Source organism: Salmo trutta, chromosome 20 (genome assembly GCF_901001165.1).
Source record: "Salmo trutta chromosome 20, fSalTru1.1, whole genome shotgun sequence".
Taxonomy (NCBI): domain Eukaryota; kingdom Metazoa; phylum Chordata; class Actinopteri; order Salmoniformes; family Salmonidae; genus Salmo; species Salmo trutta.
Genome location: NC_042976.1, coordinates 43,228,212 through 43,248,228, shown reverse-complemented (window position 1 = coordinate 43,248,228; position 20,017 = coordinate 43,228,212). Strand labels below are relative to the sequence as shown.

General features: G+C 41.4%; 1 protein-coding gene across 2 annotated transcripts; it reads left to right on the top strand.

The window, feature by feature from the left end:
* The first annotated feature begins 6,264 nt into the window (after positions 1-6,264).
* LOC115156109 (mannose-1-phosphate guanyltransferase alpha-A) lies at positions 6,265-13,941 on the top strand. 2 transcript variants are annotated; one of them, XM_029703415.1, is made up of 13 exons: positions 6,265-6,394; positions 7,246-7,343; positions 7,430-7,533; positions 7,641-7,833; positions 7,965-8,024; positions 8,114-8,244; positions 8,413-8,427; positions 9,262-9,402; positions 11,489-11,586; positions 11,687-11,733; positions 12,503-12,595; positions 12,807-12,975; positions 13,188-13,941. In XM_029703415.1, the coding sequence occupies exons 1-13, from the start codon at positions 6,355-6,357 to the stop codon at positions 13,286-13,288; spliced, it is 1,290 nt and encodes a 429-aa protein (XP_029559275.1). In that variant the 5' UTR covers positions 6,265-6,354; the 3' UTR covers positions 13,289-13,941. The 2 variants fall into 2 exon arrangements, with proteins under 2 accessions (XP_029559275.1, XP_029559276.1); XM_029703416.1 differs by lacking the exon at positions 8,413-8,427.
* The last annotated feature ends 6,076 nt before the right edge of the window (positions 13,942-20,017 follow it).

Genomic DNA, 20,017 nt, shown 5'->3' with positions numbered 1-20,017 from the left:
CAAAATAAAAAAGGTCAAAGTTGCTTTAATATACTTGCAGTCAACCCCTAGTGATGTAACTGCCTACGTCAACACCTTCTACTCATGGGACCAAGCCCATGCATATACAGTTATACAAACCTGCAGGAGAAAACAATAGTCCCGTGTTTTCTAAGGGCTCAGCAGTAATTTTCTATTCACGTGTGGCTTACAGTGGTATGTCTGACTTGTCTCTTATCTATTTACTCCCCTGTAGGGGTCTGTGTCTATGTATCTCTTTTAGCCTTGAGGTGCTTTCTCACAGACACCCTGTTTTGACTGCAATAGCTCACACATCTGCTCAGACTGTTTCTTATAAGAGGCAGAGACTAGAAAAGAACTGTGGAACAGTATTAACCTTATGATGCATACATTGCTAATCTGTGGTCCAGGACCCTATAAATATAGTGGGAGAGGGTCTTATAGCCCTTCCCCTTCTATTAATACAACATAAGCATAATCAATTATTATAATACATCAATCATTTGGTGCAGCCCCTATCACGACACCAAAGTGACCCTAATCAGTTTCATGATGCTTGTATCTAATATCTAAACCAAATAGTCCATGAGCCAGACCCCCAAATTTGCACTGTCGGGCTCACTTGGGCCGACGATATTGCATAGTGATTTTTTTGAAAGTCTACATCCCGAGAGTTGGTAAATGTGTGATAGCAGTGCAGCAATGGTAGCTTTCTGTGTTATCACTCTTTCTTTCATCCCTCCATCCCATTCATTTTCAGAATGTTCTGGTCAACAGAACATTGTCCATTGACCTCTAGAGTGCATATCAGAATTACCAGTTTGACAAGTGGTTGTGAAAGGTCATGAAATTACCTTTCAAATGATCAATAAAATAACAAACTTTATAAAGCACCAGCTACAACTATTGGTTAAAAATCCCCCATATTGTGCCATTGAGCATTGACATTAGAATGTTGGAAGCTTAGCCATAGAATTCCATGTATTGGGGCAGCTGTGTTTTTGGATTGGGACAATTTTGCATGACCATACCTGTATGAAATATAATTGTAGACTGCCCAAATAAACGTCTTCTCACTGTCAAATGCGTTTATTTTCAGCAAACTTAACGTGTAAATATTTGTATGAACATACGATTCAAAAACGGAGACATAAACTGAACAAGTTCCACACACGTGACTAACAGAAATGTAATAATGTGTCCCTAAACAAAGGGGGGGGGGGCAAATCAAAAGTAACAGTATCTGGTGTGACCACCAGCTGCATTAAGTACTGCAGTGCATCTTCTCCTCATGGACTGCACCAGATTTGCCAGTTCTTGCTGTGAGATGTTACCCCACTCTTCCACCAAGGCACCTGCAAGTTCCCGGACATTTCTGGGGGGAATGGCCCTAGCCCTCACCCTCCGATCTAACAGGTCCCAGACGTGCACAATGGGATTGAGATCCGGGCTCTTTGTCTGGCCATGGAAGAACACTGACATTCCTGTCTTGCAGGAAATCACACACAGAACGAGCAGTATGGCTGGTGGCATTGTCATGCTGGAGGATCATGTCAGGATGAGCCTGCAGGAAGGGTACCACCTGAGGGAGAAGGATGTCTTCCCTGTAACGCACAGCATTGAGATTGCCTGCAATGACAACAAGCTCAGTCCAATGATGTTGTGACACACCGCCTCAAACCATGATGGACCCTCCACCTCCAAATCGATCCCGCTCCAGAGTACAGGCCTCGGTGTAATGCTCATTGCACATCGCAATTTATTGCCCTGGCCACATCTGCAGTCCTCATGCCTCCTTGCAACATGCCTAAGGCACGTTCACACAGATGAGCAGGGACCCTGGGCATCTTTATTTTGGTGTATTTCAGAGTCAGTAGAAAGGCCTCTTTAGTGCCCTAAGTCATCATAACTGTGACCGTAATTGCCTACCGCCTTTAAGCTGTTAGTGTCTTAACAACCGTTCCACAGGTGCATGTTCATTAATTGTTTATGGTTCATTGAACAAGCATGGGAAACAGTGTTTAAACCCTTTACAATAAAGATCTGTGAAGTTATTTGTATTTTTACGAATTATCTTTGAAAGACAGGGTCCTGAAAAAGGGACGTTTCTTTTTTTGCTGAGTTTTATTTATATAATATATATATATATATATATATATATATTGGCAGACTAGGGGGTTTGGTCAAGACGTTTATACAGATCAGACACGGACAGAGTATGATTAGCTCGGTTTCAAGGGTGTTTATTTAAATAATAAATCAAAAAGAAAAGGATAGGTCTCCCCCACGAGACCCTCTCCTGGATACCGTCTTCTGGGCTCCGGGTCTTGCTGTATCCTGTCGGGCACAAAAACTGAACTCCCTGCACATACCTCTGCAACCGTCCTCAACTATACGGGAGTCCTTTCTTCCCCCGCTCTCCCTTGTGTGCTGCCCTTCTGGCAGCTTTATGGGCCTTGCACAGCTGGTGAGCAATCAGCCCTTGACTACTCACCAGCTCCGAATCAGCCCCAATTAGTCCTGGCCGGAGAGCCCGTCGAGACCTGGCACATCCAGCAGATGGAGCCATTGCCTCGTGATGTATACTCCGTCTGTCACCAGGCCTCGACGAGTCTCCCCCTGGTGACTGACCTGCTGTATGCCACAATATATAGAGTTGAAGTCGGAAGTTTACATACACCTTAGCCAAATATTTCCTTGCTTTTGAAAATTCCCTGTCTTAGGCCAGTTAGGATCACCACTTTATTTTAAGAATGCGAAATGTCAGAATAATAGTAGAGAGAATTATTTATTTCAGCTTTTATTTCTTTCATCACATTCCCAGTGGGTCAGAAGTTTACATACACTCAATTAGCATTTGGTAGCATTGCAATTAAATTTCCTTTAAACTTGGGTCAAACATTTCGGGTAGCCTTCCACAAGCTTCCCACAAAAAGTTGGGCGAATTTTGGCCCATTCCTCCTAACAGAGCTGGTGTAACTGAGTCAGGTTTGTAGGCCTCCTTGCTCGCACACACTTTTTCAGGTCTGCCCACAAATTTTCTATAGGGTTGAAGTCAGGGCTTTGTGATGGTCACTCCAATACCTTGACTTTGTTGTCCTTAAGCCATTTTGCCACAACTTTGGAAGTATCCATTTGGAAGACCCATTTGCGGCCAATCTTTAACTTCCTGACTGATGCCTTGAGATGTTGCTTCAATATATCCACATAATTCCCCTCCTCATGATGCCATCTATTTTGTGAAGTACACCAGTCCCTCCTGCAGAAAAGCACCCCCACAACGTGATGCTGCCACCCCTGTGCTTCACGGTTGGGATGGTGTTCTTCAGCTTGCAAGCCTCCCCCTTTTTCCTCCAAACATAACAATGGTCATTATGGCCAAACAGTTCTATTTTTGTTTCATCAGACCAGAGGACATTTCTCCAAAAAGTATGATCTTTGTCCACATGTGCAGTTGCAAACCATCGTCTGGCTTTTTAAATCGGGGTTTTGGAGTAGTAGCTTCTTCCTTGCTGAGCGTCCTATCAGGTTATGTCGATATAAGACTTGTTTTACTGTGGATATAGATACTTTTGTACCTGTTTCCTCCAGCATCTTCACAAGGTCCTTTGCTGTTTAGACTTGCGTACTATTGTTTGTACAGATGAACGTGGTACCTTCAGGCATTTGGAAATTGCTCCCAAGGATGAACCAGACTTGTGGAGGTCTACAATTTCTTTTTCTGAGGTCATGGCTGATTTCTTTTGATTTTCCCATGATGTCAAGCAAAGAGGCACTGAGTTTGAAGGTAGGCCTTGAAATACATCCACAGGTACACCTCCAATTGACTCAAATGATTTCAATTAGCCTATCAGAAGCTTCTAAATCCATGACATAATTTTCTGGAATTTTCCAAGCTGTTTAAAGGCACTGTCAACTTAGTGTATGTAAACTTCTGACACACTGGAATTGTGATACAGTGAATTATAAGTGAAATAATCTGTCTGGAAACAATTGTTGGAAAAATGAGTATGTCATGCACAAAGTAGATGACTTAACCGACTTGCCAAAACTGTAGTTTGTTAACAAGAATTTTGTGGAGTGGTTGAGAATCACGTTTTAATGACTTCAACCTAAGTGTATGTAAGCTTCCAACTTCAACTGTATATAAACTACCGTTCAGAAGTTGGGGGTCACTTACAAATTTCCTTGCTTTTGAAAGAAAAGCAATTTTCTTTCAAAATAACATCAGAAGTACAGTGTAGACATTGTTAATGTTGTAAATGACTATTGTAGCTGGAAACGGCTGATTTTTTAAATGGATTATCTACATAGGCGTAAAGAGGCCAATTATCAGCATCCATCAGTCCTGTGTTCCAATTGCACGTTGTGTTAGCTAATCCAAGTTCATCATTTTAAAAGGCTAATTGATCATTAGAAAACCCTTTTGCAAATTATATTAGCACAGCTGAAAACTGTTGTTCTGATTAAAGAAGCAATAAAACTGGCCTTCTTTAGACTAGTTGAGTATCTGGATCATCAGCATTTGTGGGTTCGATTACAGGCTCAAAATGGCCAGAAACAAAGACCTTTCTTCTGAAACTCATCAGTCTATTCTTGTTCTGAGAAATGAAGGCTATTCCATGTGAGAAATTGCCAAGAAACTGAAGATCTGGTACAACGCCTCTTCACTGTTGAAGTTGAGACTGGAGTTTGTATGAGATCATAGTGTTTTTTGAAATGTGCTTTTCTTTAAAAAAACAAGAACATTTCTAAGTGACCCCAAACTTTTGAAAGGTAGTGTGTGTATATATATATTTACAGTGATGTAGAATACAAAACCAAATGACCCAGGTGTACCAGATATACAGTATGAAGATCTTAAATTGTTTACAGAATTATGTTAAGAATTTGCCCATAAATGACAGTTTATTTAAAAAGGAGGCTAAAACTTTGCCGCAAGTGAATCTTCCAGCAAGAAAATGACCCCCAAGCACACATGAAAATCCACAAAGAAATGGTTAGTTGACAACAAAATAAACATTTCGCAATGGCCATCTCATTCTCCTGACGTGTACCCCATTAAAAACCTGTGGTTTGAATTGAAGAGGGCAGTCATTAAGCGCAGACCAAAGGATATCAAGGATCTGGAAATATTCTGTATTGAGGAATAGTCTAAGATCTGTCCCAATGTGTTCTCCAATCTCATAAAACATTATAGAAAAGTCTCAGTGCACAAAGTATTGAAAACAGGGGTGGCAATAATTATGACACTTCGTTTTTGGCTACTTTTTAAAATTGTATTTGAGATGTTTAATTTTGTTTAATTCCATTGAATCATTTATAGAGAAAAATAGAATCCCACATGTTAGAAAATGACAGCTTACTACTGGTATTATATTTTTTTGTTCATCTTTATCATAGGTGCCAAACATTTTGGAGGTGACTTTTTGCATTGTCGTTAACTAAATTTATGCACTACTGCCATCCTGAAATGTCATAATCTTATTATGCTACTGCACCCTAGTGGTTAATCCTTTTGTTCTTGTGAAGGGTAGGGAAATGGGTAGATAGAGTACTTTACATGTGCTGGTTTATTCAAATTCAAGTCATATATGACATGCTTTAGGAGTTAAGAATAGCAGCAGATCCAACCTCATGCTTACTGCTGCTCTAAGCATGTCTCTCTAATTGCACATTTGGAGTGCTGAAGAGGCCTAACTTCTCCAAAGAGACTCGTATTGGAGCATCTCATTTTATGATTATTGCAGAGTATGGTGTTCCATTCGTTTGATACAAACACTATCTGTGGATTTGCATATGGTATAGTTAATGTGGAAAAGATGTGCTTTAGAAACCGCTTCGGAGATTATTTTACTGCAGGTTACATTTTAATGAGCAAATAAGAAAGTAAACTCCTCTGTTATTGTATCTGTTTATGTATAGTTCTCTTTTATTGAAGTTCATGATCTTCTTTGACGTTGGGCATTTTTCATGCATAAATATGATGTGAAACAACAGGTATCAATGTGAAGCAGGTGTTTGACCTGATTTGAACTGGCTTTGGAGAGACATGAAGGAATCCTAGTAGTGGGAAGAAGAGAATGTGGTGAGCAGGATAAATTCCTGTAATCCCCCCATTAAAGTTAGACAATAAAATATAATTCATGTCACAACTAGCAGAATATAACATTACAGCATTCCTCCACTCATTATTTGATATGCCTCTGATATGGCAAAACACTACTTCCCACAATCCTCAGTTTTGCGTGATGACGTATTAAGCAAAAACAAACAAACAGGAAGAAGACAAGAAAGTCAGGATTTGATCCAGATTACTAGTAGACAGCTAACGTTAGCTACAACAAATTCAAGATGCTGAAATCTGTGATTCTCATTGGAGGCCCACAGAAAGGTGAGTGTTAAGTAAATTACTAATTTGCAAATTCATAAATGTTAATTCCTCCAGTTCTGCTATCTAGAGCCACATATCTAGCTAGCTGTTAGCTAGCCTGGCTCTGAAGGGCTAGCCTAGGGGTGTATTCGTTACGACAATTCTGTTACAAAACTTTTTGCAACAGAAACCGTTTATTCCAAACGCTGTTGGGTTCCGTTTGGTTCACAAACGGAAGTTGAAGTTAAGTCGTGTCTCTCTTCATAAAAAAAAAGCGGACTTCACTCAACTTCACCGCATGGCCGAATTGATAGTTGCTTGTGCCAAATACTTCGCAGACTATTACAGATTTTAATGGAAACGCGTGGAAACCATACAATTAAAATGAACGACAATTTACGTTTAAGAAAACCGCTTCTCCGTCACGTTGAAGAGCGTTTGGAGCAAAACGTTTTGCAAGATAATCTGCATAATGAATACACCCTAGTAGGCTAATGAATGACGTGGCGTGATCATGGAAACCCTCAGGTGCAGCTTGCCATATCTAAGAATTTTGCTGATAAACGTTGTCGAAAAAGGGCTGACAGCAACCTGTCAAGATAGCCTGGCATAGACATTCTGTGCTAGATACTTGAATTGTCACATTGAACAAGTTGGGAGCTTTCAACACTAAGCCAAAATAGAAAAGAAAAGAATAGTGGTGCTTTCAACTCCATAGAATAGAATCTAGGATAGTATAGCTTCTTTACTTTTCCCAAGGTATCTTCTAATTATTTCCAGAAAGAACTGGCATGCTGATCGAGGATAGACAGGTCATCAAAATGTAATTGGGATCAACTGAGCAGGTGACTTTTGCCGTTCTTGTCATACAGGTACACGATTTCGACCATTGTCCTTTGAGGTCCCGAAACCCTTGTTTCCAGTGGCTGGTGTGCCCATGCTTCAGCATCACGTTGAAGAATGTGCAAAGGTAGGCTAGCACTGACAAAATAATAAATGTCCCTCTCTTATCTTCATCATTGGTAGAAAGAAACATGGTTTGCATTTTTCCCATAGGTGCCAAATATGAAGGAGATTTTGCTAATTGGCTTTTACCAGCCAAATGAAGAACTTACCAGATTCATGTGTAGCGCACAGCAGGAATTCAAAATCTCAATCAGGTAAAAGAGAGGATCATAGTAATTTTGTATCAACGTCATAATAAGACAAAGCATAGAACACATGGATGGACAGTAGTCTAATTGATAAACTTGTTGAAACTATGTAGGTATTTGCAGGAGTATGCTGCTTTGGGCACTGGAGGCGGCATCTACCATTTCAGAGATCAGATTCTATCTGGTGGCCCTGAGGCATTCTTCATTATGAATGCTGACGTGTGCTCCGAGTTTCCTCTACCAGAGATGCTCAACTTCCAGAAGGAACACGGAGAGCCTAGCAGTTTCGTCATCCTGGGGACAACTGTGAGGAGACGTCCATGATTTCTATGGCTTAAGCCTTCAACAATAAAGGGAAAAGTTGGGAATTTGCTTGGAGACCATGGGATATCATTATTTGTCTTTCACTTGTTTTATTTTTCTTCTTTATTTTGAAGGCAAACAGAAAGCAGTCCATGAACTATGGCTGTATCGTGGAAAACCAGCAAACGAATGAGGTGATGCATCACATTTTAGTCGCGCTTATATATTTACAATTTTGACTTATTACTTGATCCAGAAAGTATTTCTCTTGCTCTTATTTCAGGTTTTACATTATGTGGAGAAGCCTAGCACTTTTGTGAGTGACATCATCAACTGTGGAATCTACCTGTTTACCCCGGAGATCTTCCAACACATTGGGGCAGTCTTCCAGAAGAACCAGCAGGACATGCTGTTGTGAGTGGGAGGGATCCCTCAGGGATCCTATCATGGGAGATCCTAGGATCTCTATGTGTGGGAGTGGTGCATGCAAATTTGATAATTTCCTATCCTTGTTTCTCCTCATTTGTCTTTTTCCCTTTTCCCTTTCCTGCCATCACTCTGTTTCCCGTCCCTCATCACCAGATATCCATATGAGGGGTAAGTCGGTACAACTAGGCCACTGCACAGTGTGGTTTTAGAGTAGAGATACGCATTAGTCAAATACGTCACACAAAAATATCTATCTAAAAAGCGTATCTCTTCATTGAGTCACAGTATTAGCACATGGGGTGATAAATCACTCTCAAGGTGTGTTTTGGAAGGTTTTTTGCCACACACTCACTTATCTTTTGATGTGCACATCATCATCATTTGTCAAGATTGAAGGAGTTGGCATACACATTTATACAATTGTTAGTAGTAAATCACACAATCAAATATTTAAATATAAAATTTGGACCCATTCAAAGGGATTGGTGTGACATCGACCTTGATATAAGAATATTTTTGGACTTCCTTGAGTATGTGTTCCATTACTCAAGTCAACCATGTTGCCTCTGATCCCTCTTTTGTCAAATTACTTTTGCTTTCACAATCCATTTTAATACTACTGTGCTTTATCAACTTTTAACAATCCACACTGTATCCTTGGGCACTTGGTGAATCAATTACTCTTTTTGACAACTCTTCTTGGTGACTTTGGTGCTGTTAATGACCCATCTAAAGTCTTTCAAACTTTCTTGTGACCTTCAAGCTAGCCTTAGGTCACAATCCAATCAGAAGTGGTTGTGAACTTACATTTAGAAAACACTGTACTAGAGAATTATTTAGCACGCTTGTTTTGCATTGCCCGGTGCTCTGGGTGGGTGGGTGGAGTTATCACTTTGAAACCAATTGAATGGTCTAAAATGTGGCTACCGGATGCTGCAAAACAAACACGCCCAGAGATAAATGTTAAGAGCATGGTCTCATAGATTGGCCTCTTCCTCACAGAGACGAGCAGACCAATGGCAACGGCTGGCATCGGGCTGAGGCCATTCGGTTAGAACAGGACATCTTCACAGCCCTGGCTGGGCAGGGCAAGCTCTATGTCTACAAAACACCTGCCATCTGGAGCCAAATCAAATCTGCAGGGTGAGTAGGTCGTCAATCTTTTGAATAACTTGTGTGGTCAGTGGGACTTGAAGATGTTGGAGTAGGATACTCCACCATCTTCTGAATCTGTGTAATAGGAATTTACAGGTGAACAAAAAGGAGACCAGTCATAGGTAAAGGTAATAAGCCGGATAGATTTTTTTATTAAGAGCTGCAACAGGCACAGGAAAATGTCTAACTGGCCTTCTATGAGCAGGCCCTTATCTTAATCAGAAATCACCAAATGTTCTGTAAACGCCAGTTCAAGAGGCTTGTAAGAGCTAAAAACCAGAAGGCAGTGACTTTGTCAGTTGCTACAGAACTATACAGTGTTCACCGAATGTCATCAATACAATAAAACCATACATAATGTGTCTTTTGTCCTTGTACCTCCAGCCTGGTGGCAATCACTATCAACAGATATGAGAATAACATTCTAACATTCAGCTTCTAGTCTAGTGACCAATAACAGGCACCCAGAGTTACAAATGGAACACTGGAAATTGTGTATTACAGAAACTCAAAATATGCTAATCATTGCATTGATCACTCTAAACTAAATAAACTCAGCAAAAAAAGAAAAATCCTCTCACTGTCAACTGCGTTTATTTTCAGCAAACTTAACATGTCTAAATATTTGTATGAACATAACAAGATTCAACAACTGAGACAAACTGAACAAGTTCCACAGACATGTGACTAACAGAAATTGAATAATTTTGTCCCTGATAAAGGGGGGGACAAAAGTAACAGTATCTGGTGTGGCCACCAGCTGCATTAAGTACTGCAGTGCATCTCCTCCTCATGAGCTGCACAAGATTTGCCAGTTCTTGCTGTGAGATGTTACTCCACTCTTCCACCAAGGCATCTGCAAGTTCCCGGACATTTCTGGGAGGGAATGGCTCTAGCCCTCACCCTCCGATCCAACAGGTCCCAGACGTGCTCAATGGGATTGAGAACTGGCTCTTCGCTGGCCATGGCAGAACACTGACATTCCTGTCTTGCAGGAAATCACGCACAGAATGAGCAGTATGGCTGGTGGCATTGTCATGCTAGTTATGTTAGGATGAGCCTGCAGGATGGGTACCACATGAGGGAGGAGGATGTCTTCCCTGTAATGCACAGCGTTGAGATTGCCTGCAATGATGACAAGCTCAGTCCAATGATGCTGTGACACACCGCCCCAGACCATGACGGACCTTCCACCTCCAAATCGATCCCGCTTCAGAGTACACGCCTTGGTGTAACGCTCATTCCTTTGACGAAAAACGCGAATCCGACCATCACCCCTGGTGAGACAAAACCGTGACTCGTCAGTAAAGAGCATTTTTTTTGCCAGTCCTGTCTAGTCCAGCGACGGTGGGTTTGTGCCCATAGGCGACATTGTTGCCGGTGATGTCTGGTGAGGACCTGCCTTACAACAGACCTACAAGCCCTCAGTTCAGCCTGTCAGCCTATTGCGGACAGTCTGAGCACTGATGGAGGGATTGTGCGTTCTTGGTGTAACTCGGGCAGTTGTTCTTGCCATCCTGTACCTGTCCCGCAGGTGTGATGTACCGATCCTGTGTAGTTGTTGTTACATGTGGTCTGCCACTGTGAGGATGATCAGCTGTCCGCCCTGTCTCCCTGTAGCGGCGTCTCACAGTACAGACATTGCAATTTATTGCCCTGGCCACATCTGCAGTCCTCATGCCTCCTTGTAGCATGCCTAAGGCACGTTCACGCAGATGAGCAGAGACCCTGGGTATCTTTTATTTTTGTGTTTTTCAGAGTCAGTAGGAAGGCTTCTTTAGTGTCCTCAATTTTCATAACTGTGACCTTAATTGCCTACCGCCTTTAAGCTGTTTGTCTTAATGACCGTTCCACAGGTGCATGTTCATGAATTGTTTATGGTTCATTGAACAAGCATTGGAAACTGTTTAAACCCTTTACAATGAAGATTTGGGAAGTTATTTGGATTTTTACGAATTATCCTTGAAAGACAGGGTCCTGAAAAAGAGACTTTTTTTCCTTTTTTGCTGAGTTTATTAACCTTTAGTCATCTTACATTTCCACATTGACAATTTGCTTTTTGTAAAAAAGACAGGTCTGCAATATACGCCAGTCGCTTGTACCTCAACCAGTATCATAAAACCCACCCTGAAAGACTGGCTACAAACAAGGAAGGAGGGCCTAGAATAAGTGGTAGGTTATAGTACAGTACTTGCCTTTTTGTTACCTTTTTGAAGTTTTTGGCTGTCATTACAAGTGTATTTGTACCAATTATTTCTTTTTGTTGTCCCAGGAAATGTTTACATTCACCCAACAGCCAATATTGACCCTACTGCAGTGGTAAGTGCTTATCCTTGCTCTTACTACTTACCTACATACACTACCATTCAAAAGTTTGTGATCACTTAGAAATGTCATTTTCTTTGAAAACATACATGAAATTAGTTGCAAAATGAATAGGAAATATAGTCAAGACGTTGACAAGGTTATAAATATAGATTTTTTTTTTAAATTGAAATAATTGTGTCCTTCAAATTTTGCTTTCGTCAAAGAATCCTCCATTTGCAGCAATTACAGCCTTGCAGACCTTTGGCATTCTAGTTGTCAATTTGTTGAGGTAATCTGAAGAGATTTCACCCCATGCTTCCTGAAGCACCTCCCACAAATTGGATTGGCTTGATGGGCACTTCTTGCGTACCATACGGTCAAGCTGCTCCCGCAACAGCTTAATAGGGTTGAGATCTGGTGACTGTGCTGGCCACTATAGACAGAATACCAGCTGACTGCTTCTTCTCTAAATAGTTATTGCATAGTTTGGAGCTGTGCTTTGGGTGATTGTCCTGTTGTAGGAGGAAATTGGCTACAATAGTCATTTACAACATTAACAATGTCTACACTGTATTTCTGATCAATTTTATGTTATTTTAATGGACAATAAATAAGCTTTTCTTTCAAAAACAAGGTAATGTCTAAGTGACCCCAAACCTTTGAACGGTAGTGTATATACTGCACAATACAATTCAACTCAACAGTCAGACACTACGTGCTACAACAACAAAAGACAATAAATGATACCTAATATAACATCTAAATAAATCTCTTTCTATAGTTGGGTCCCAACGTCTCCATAGGCACAGGTGTGACCATCGGGGCTGGGGTGCGAGTGAGGGAGTCCATCATTCTCCATGGGGCTACTCTACAGGCAAGCAGTTACTAGTGGCCTACCTTACCTTTATGGCAAATTATTGTTTGAAAAGAATTGGCCAGTTCCTCAGTCAAAAAATAAATGCTGAAATGGCTGTTCTTCCCTTGATCATAGCTCACAGATCATGTTTTATTTATTATGTCCACTTGTTTAAAGTAGGATTGATAATTGACACTGACCTAATTCCATTTTCATATGGTTCTTTTAGGATCACAGTTGTGTGTTGAACTGTATAGTGGGATGGGACAGCACTATCGGCAAGTGGGCCAGAGTTGAAGGAACTCCCAGTGACCCCAATCCAAATGATCCCTATGCCAAAATAGATAGTGAAACACTCTTCAGAGATGGAAAACTCACGCCATCAATCACCATTCTTGGTAAGTTGCCTATAACTTATAACATTGAGTTGAGCTGGGCTGGTTACGCATCCACCATAGTTGCTGTAACTGTGCTGGAAAGGACTAGCTGAAAAGGAAATATCTGAGCACAGTTCATTTCAGGGCAATAGTGTGAAAAGGGTATTGGATACATGTTGATTTTTTTGGAGCATGTAACCATTACAATGTTTTAATATTGCTATTTTTTTCAGGTTGTAATGTAACTATCCCGGCCGAGGTAATCATACTCAACTCAATTGTTCTGCCATACAAAGACCTCAACCGTAGCTTCAAAAACCAAATTATATTGTAGTTAATTTTCTGTGTGCTCTGTTCATTTAGTGTCAAACCAAATGAAGGATTTTAGCTTGAACAATGCCACTGCCTCTGGGTTATTGTACATAAGATAAATATATAAAAATGAGATGACACTTATTTAGGTGTTTGGAAAGTTCTAGATTTGATATTGTGTGGGTTTTTTTTTATGCATTAACTGACGTTACCATCATTTGAGATGCTTTGGGAGGCTGATGAGCGTTGGTTGGTTTGATTACTTCGACACGTCTGAATGTCATCCCACCACTTTTATGAAACGTACGTTTCATAAAATGTATTATAACTGTTACATTTCTGCACTAGCCCTATAATGAGCTCTGTATGATGGATTCACTACCATGTAAGGGGAATTATAAAATAATGGTCATATTTTGGCATGGGGTTGCTGGCATTATTTACTTTAGGTGGTGGTGCTAACCTTTTGTTACTCAGAAATTGCATCCTGAAAATGTAAACTAATCAGCTGCAGACTTTTATAAGATTGCAAAATAAAAGGAATGGGTTACAAACTGTTTAATTATGAGTGGTAATTTTGGGGCCTTTTAACATGAGTGCTTTGATTTAAAATGTGACCATTTTAATTGCAAGAGTTATTCTGACATTCTTCTCTGAAATACATTGTTGACCGTCTCATGTTTCTTTTGATTAAAGGGGCAATCTGCAAAAGTCCAAAAATGGATGTACCAATCGCCAGTTTCCACTTTTAAATAGCAATCAAGAAATGTTTGCTTGAAATTTGAACATAACAGGTGACCTGGAGATTCTGGCCTTCGATTCTGTACTTTGTTATTTGTGACTCATAATGGGATATAGTTAACCAGTATTCAATTTTGTTCCTGCGTGACTCATTTAGAAATGGAATGATTTTGGCTTTAATTAATCACTTATGGTTCAGACTGAGTTTTTACCTTTTAAATTACTAAAAGTGTTTTTTGTAACAATTGCAACCGTCAGTTCCAAGTTTTAAGAAAAAAAACATTGATTCTCACGATCATGCAGAAATGTTTCATAATGCAGTTTATTCAATCACAGCTACCTAATTGTCTTTCATACATTAGTGCTGAGAGTTCCTCAAATGTACACTTCCCCATCATACTCCATTTTACAATACTTAACATTTCATATAATATTTAACATTTTTACACAAAGATATGTAGTCAAATGTGAAGTGCTTTTATTTTCCCAAGAACATACCAACGTTCTTCATTCCACTGAACTATCCACACAAAACTAATCCAATTCAAAGAAGTCAGGAAACCACAGTGATATCAGTCGAGGGACGTAAATAACTTTTTAACCGTGTCAGTCTTTGCCCTGCTACTGCAAAAAAAGTCAATTCTAACAAGAACAATAAGAAAAGGTAGCAAGTTGTCATGCCATCCGCAAAACTATTTAGACAAACTTCAAAAGTGTTAATGATTTCAAAAACAATTTTAATAAAAAAAAAAAGTGGTCTTACGTATTGAAGGTATTCTTCATTCTGCCCTTCAGGAAACCACTGGTAGGAGTCTTAGGGTATTTACTCAGCTCAGGGGAAGTCGGCGGGTTAAACAGACAATCTGAAGAGATGGTAGATACGTGTTGGAGGCACCATGAGGATTCAGCTTTTTGTCATAATCCAGCATCATGTACATTAAAACTGACACATGACCCCAGTTACATTTTGGCAAGGTTCTGTTGAGTAGTCATTGACAGTGAGTTTTTCAATAGCACACAGCAGCTGAGTGTTGGCGTCCAGGTTGTTTGTTTACCTCTGTTTATGCTGTGGCTGACGTTGGCATCGATCACTGATATAACCTGGTTCTACACCATGAGGTGGCGTTTCCAGTTCTCAGCAGGGAACGACAGCATTCAGCCTGTGATCTGAGAGAGATGATGAAATCAACAGTAACCTGGTTCACAAATGCAGAGGCATTACACATATTGCATGCATCTACATGGGTGACATAGCAGAAATGTTTCTGCACTGAAAGGACCAGATCAATGGAAATACTCAATGTGGCACTTGATTTATTTTTTTTAAATATTGAAACACTGCGAAATAGTGAAGATCACAATTGCATGACATTTATACACAAGACAGTGCCCACCTTTGGCTTAGTGTTTGTTTCTCTCATAAGGGTCGTGGGGAAGGGATCTGCCATTCCATGTCCCAAAATGGTTGGTCCAAACATCCTGGACAAATTGTTCTGTTCTGGTCCATTTGACACAAGGGGCTCTGCAGGACTCAACAGTGGGCAGTAAGGCAGTGTGCAATGAACTTATTAAGAAGACATGAACCTCTTATTGAATATAAACTTCCTGTTTACTCTTGCAATAACCTGCATCTCAGTTGTCCAATTTTGCTCAATTTCCTGACAAGTTATGGAACTGTAAGTTGAGGAAATAGTACCCTATTTAGTACCCTAAATAGTACCCTACAACTTGCAGACTTGTTTACGCTGTTGTGCGTTTTTACTTTGCTACCTGACGGTTTTTACTTTTTCATTACCGTATATTTTTACTTTTTCCCTCACTCAACTTTTTTTTCATTCAACTCTCCTACCCCGGAGGTTTTATCTGGACATGGTTCGTCAGGACTTCAAACAGCCGAAGCTAAGTAACGTTAACATGATGCCTTCTAATTGCAGTCGTTGTACTCATAATATACAGGAGAACGATCGCCTTACGGCAAGGATAGCTGTGCTGCAAGCCCAGCTTCAGACGCAATCGTTAGGCAAGGGTCATTTCAGTGTAGGAAAGGATGAAACAGCGTCTGTGCCACCAGCAAGTACAGATAGTAACGTTAGTATAAACCCCCTCGCACGGTCCCCGCAGCCGGACAACTTTCTCATGGCTTCTGGAGGGAAACGCTGTAGGAATGCTCAACCGGTGTCGCTTATTCAGCCGACAGAAACTTTCAACCGGTTCTCCCCGTTAAGCGAGTCGGAGTCGGAGGCCGAGACTTCTCTGGTCTCTGCTCCTCCCGTTGTGGGGTCTGAGACGCCGACGGCTCCCACCATTAGCTCTGACAAATTGAAAACCCTAGTCATTGGCCGCAGTATTAGACTTAAAACTAATCATCCAGCGATCATACACTGTTTACCAGGGGGCAGGGCTACCGACGTTAAGGCTAACCTGAAGACGGTGCTGGCTAAAGCTAAAACTGGCGAGTGTAGAGAGTATAGAGATATTGTTATCCACGTCGGCACCAACGATGTTAGGATGAAACAGTCAGAGGTCACCAAGCGCAATATAGCTTCAGCGTGTAAATCAGCTAGAAAGATGTGTCGGCATCGAGTAATTGTCTCTGGCCCCCTCCCAGTTAGGGGGAGTGATGAGCTCTACAGCAGAGTCTCACAACTCAATCGCTGGATGAAAACTGTTTTCTGCCCCTCCCAAAAGATAGAATTTGTAGATAACTGGCCCTCTTTCTGGGATTCACCCACAAACAGGACCAAGCCTGGCCTGCTGAGGAGTGACGGACTCCATCCTAGCTGGAGGGGTGCTCTCATCTTATCTAGAACATAGACAGGGCTCTAACTCCTCTAGCTCCACAATGAAATAGGGTGCAGGCCAGGCAACAGGCTGTTAGCCAGCCTGCCAGCTTAGTGGAGTCTGCCACTAGCACAGTTAGCGTAGTCAGCTCAGCTTTCCCCATTGAGACCGTGTCTGTGCCTCGATCTTGGTTGGGCAAAATTAAAAATGGCGGTGTTCGCTTCAGTAATCTTACTAGTATAAAGACCTCCTCCATTCCTGCCATTATTGAAAGAGATTGTGATACTTCACATCTCAAAATTGGGTTACTTAATGTTAGATCCCTCACTTCCAAGGCAGTTATAGTCAATGAACTAATCACTGATCATAATCTTGATGTGATTGGTCTGACTGAAACATGGCTTAAGCCTGATGAATTTACTGTGTTAAATGAGGCCTCACCCCCTGGTTACACTAGTGACCAAACCCCCCGTGCATCCGGCAAAGGCGGAGGTGTTGCTAACATTTACGATAGCAAATTTCAATTTACAAAAAAAAAAACAATGACGTTTTCGTCTTTTGAGCTTCTAGTCATGAAATCTATGCAGCCTACTCAATCACTTTTTATAGCTACCTCCTGGGCCATATGCAGTGTTCCTTACTGAGTTCCCTGAATTCCTATCGGATCTTGTAGTCATAGCAGATAATATTCTAATTTTTGGTGACTTTAACATTCACATGGAAAAGTCCACAGACCCACTCCAAAAGGCTTTCGGAGCCATCATCGACTCAGTGGGTTTTGTCCAACATGTCTCTGGACCTACTCACTGCCACAGTCATACTCTGGACCTAGTTTTGTCCCATGGAATAAATGTTGTGGATCTTAATGTTTTTCCTCATAATCCTGGATTATCGGACCACCATTTTATTGCGTTTACAATTGCAACAAAGAATCTGCTCAGACCCCAACCAAGGAAGATTAAAAGTTGTGCTATAAATTCTCAGACAACCCAAAGATTCCTTGATGCCCTTCCAGACTCCCTCTGCCTACCCAAGGACGTCAGAGGACAAGAATCAGTTAACCACCTAACCGAGGAACTCAATTCAACCTTGCGCAATACCCTAGATGCAGTTGCACCCCTAAAAATTAAAAACATCTGTCATAAGAAACTAGCTCCCTGGTATACAGAAAATACACGAGCTCTGAAGCAAGCTTCCAGAAAATTGGAACGGAAATGGCGCCACACTAAACTGGAAGTCTTCCGACTAGCTTGGAAAGACAGTACCGTGCAGTATCGAAGAGCCCTCACTGCTGCACGATCATCCTATTTTTCCAACTTAATTGAGGAAAATAAGAACAATACGACATTTCTTTTTGACACTGTCGCAAAGCTAACTAAAAAGCAGCATTCGCAAATGGAGGATGGCTTTCACTTCAGCAGTAATACATTTATGAACTTTTTTGAGGAAAAGATCATGATCATTAGAAAGCAAATTACGGACTCATCTTTAAATCTGGGTATTCCTCCAGGGCTTCATTGTCCAGAGTCTGCACAACTCTGCCAGGACCTTGGCTCAAGGGAGATACTAAAGTGTTTTAGTACTATATCTCTTGACACAATGATGAAAATAATCATGGCCTCCAAACCCTCAAGCTGCATACTGGACCCTATTCCAACTAAACTACTGAAAGAGCTGCTTCCTGTGCTTGGCCCTCCTATGTTGAACATAATAAACGGATAATAATAAAAATTGCCCTCGCTAGAAGCCTGTGTTTCAGACATAAGGAAGTGGATGGCTGCAAATTTTCTACTTTTAAACTCGGACAAAACAGAGATGCTTGTCCTAGGTCCCAAGAAACAAAGAGATCTTCTGTTGAATCTGACAATTAATCTGGATGGTTGTACAGTCGTCTCAAATAAAACTGTGAAGGACCTCGGCGTTACTCTGGACCCTGATCTCTCTTTTGAAGAACATATCAAGACTGCTTCAAGGACAGCTTTTTTCCATCTACGTAACATTGCAAAAATCAGAAACTTTCTGTCCAAAAATGACGCAGAAAAATTAATCCATGCTTTTGTTACTTCTAGGCTCGACTACTGCAATGCTCTACTTTCCGGCTACCCGGATAAAGCACTAAACAAACTTCAGTTAGTGCTAAATACGGCTGCTAGAATCCTGACTAGAACCCAAAAATTTGATCATATTACTCCAGTGCTAGCTTCCCTACACTGGCTTCCTGTTAAGGCAAGGGCTGATTTCAAGGTTTTACTGCTAACCTACAAAGCATTACATGGGCTTGCTCCTACCTATCTTTCCGATTTGGTCCTGCCGTACATACCTACACGTACGCTACGGTCACAAGACGCAGGCCTCCTAATTGTCCCTAGAATTTCTAAGCAAACGGCTGGAGGTAGGGCTTTCTCCTATAGAGCTCCATTTTTATGGAATGGTCTGCCTACCCATGTGAGAGACGCAGACTCAGTCTCAACCTTTAAGTCTTTGCTGAAGACTTATCTCTTCAGTAGGTCCTATGATTAAGTATAGTCTGGCCCAGGAGTGTGAAGGTGAACGGAAAGGCTGGAGCAACGAACCGCCCTTGCTGTCTCTGCCTTGTCGGTTCCCCTCTTCCCACTGGGATTCTCTGCCTCTAACCCTTTTACAGGGGCTGAGTCACTGACTTACTGGTGTTCTTCCATGCCGTCCATGGGAGGGGTGCGTCACTTGAGTAGGTTGAGCCACTGACGTGGTCTTCCTGTCTGGGTTGGCGCCCCCCCCTTGGGTTGTGCCGTGGCGGACATCTTTGTGGGCTATACTCGGCCTTGTCTTCGGACGGTAAGTTGGTGGTTGTAGATATCCCTCTAGTGGTGTGGGGGCTGTGCTTTGGCAAAGTGGGTGGGGTTATATCCTGCCTGTTTGGCCCTGTCCGGGGGTATCATCGGATGGGGCCACAGTGTCTTCTGATCCCTCCTGTCTCAGCCTCCAGTATTTATGCTGCAGTAGTTTATGTGTCGGGGGGCTAGGGTCAGTCTGTTACATCTGGAGTATTCTCTTGTCTTATCCAGTGTCCTGTGTGAATGTAAATATGCTCTCTCTAATTCTCTCTTTCTTTCTTTCTTTCTTTCTTTCTTTCTTTCTTTCTTTCTCTCGGAGGACCTGAGCCCTAGGACTACCTGGCATGATGACTCCTTGCTGTCCCCAGTCCACCTGGCCATGCTGCTGCTCCAGTTTCAACTGTTCTGCCTGCGGC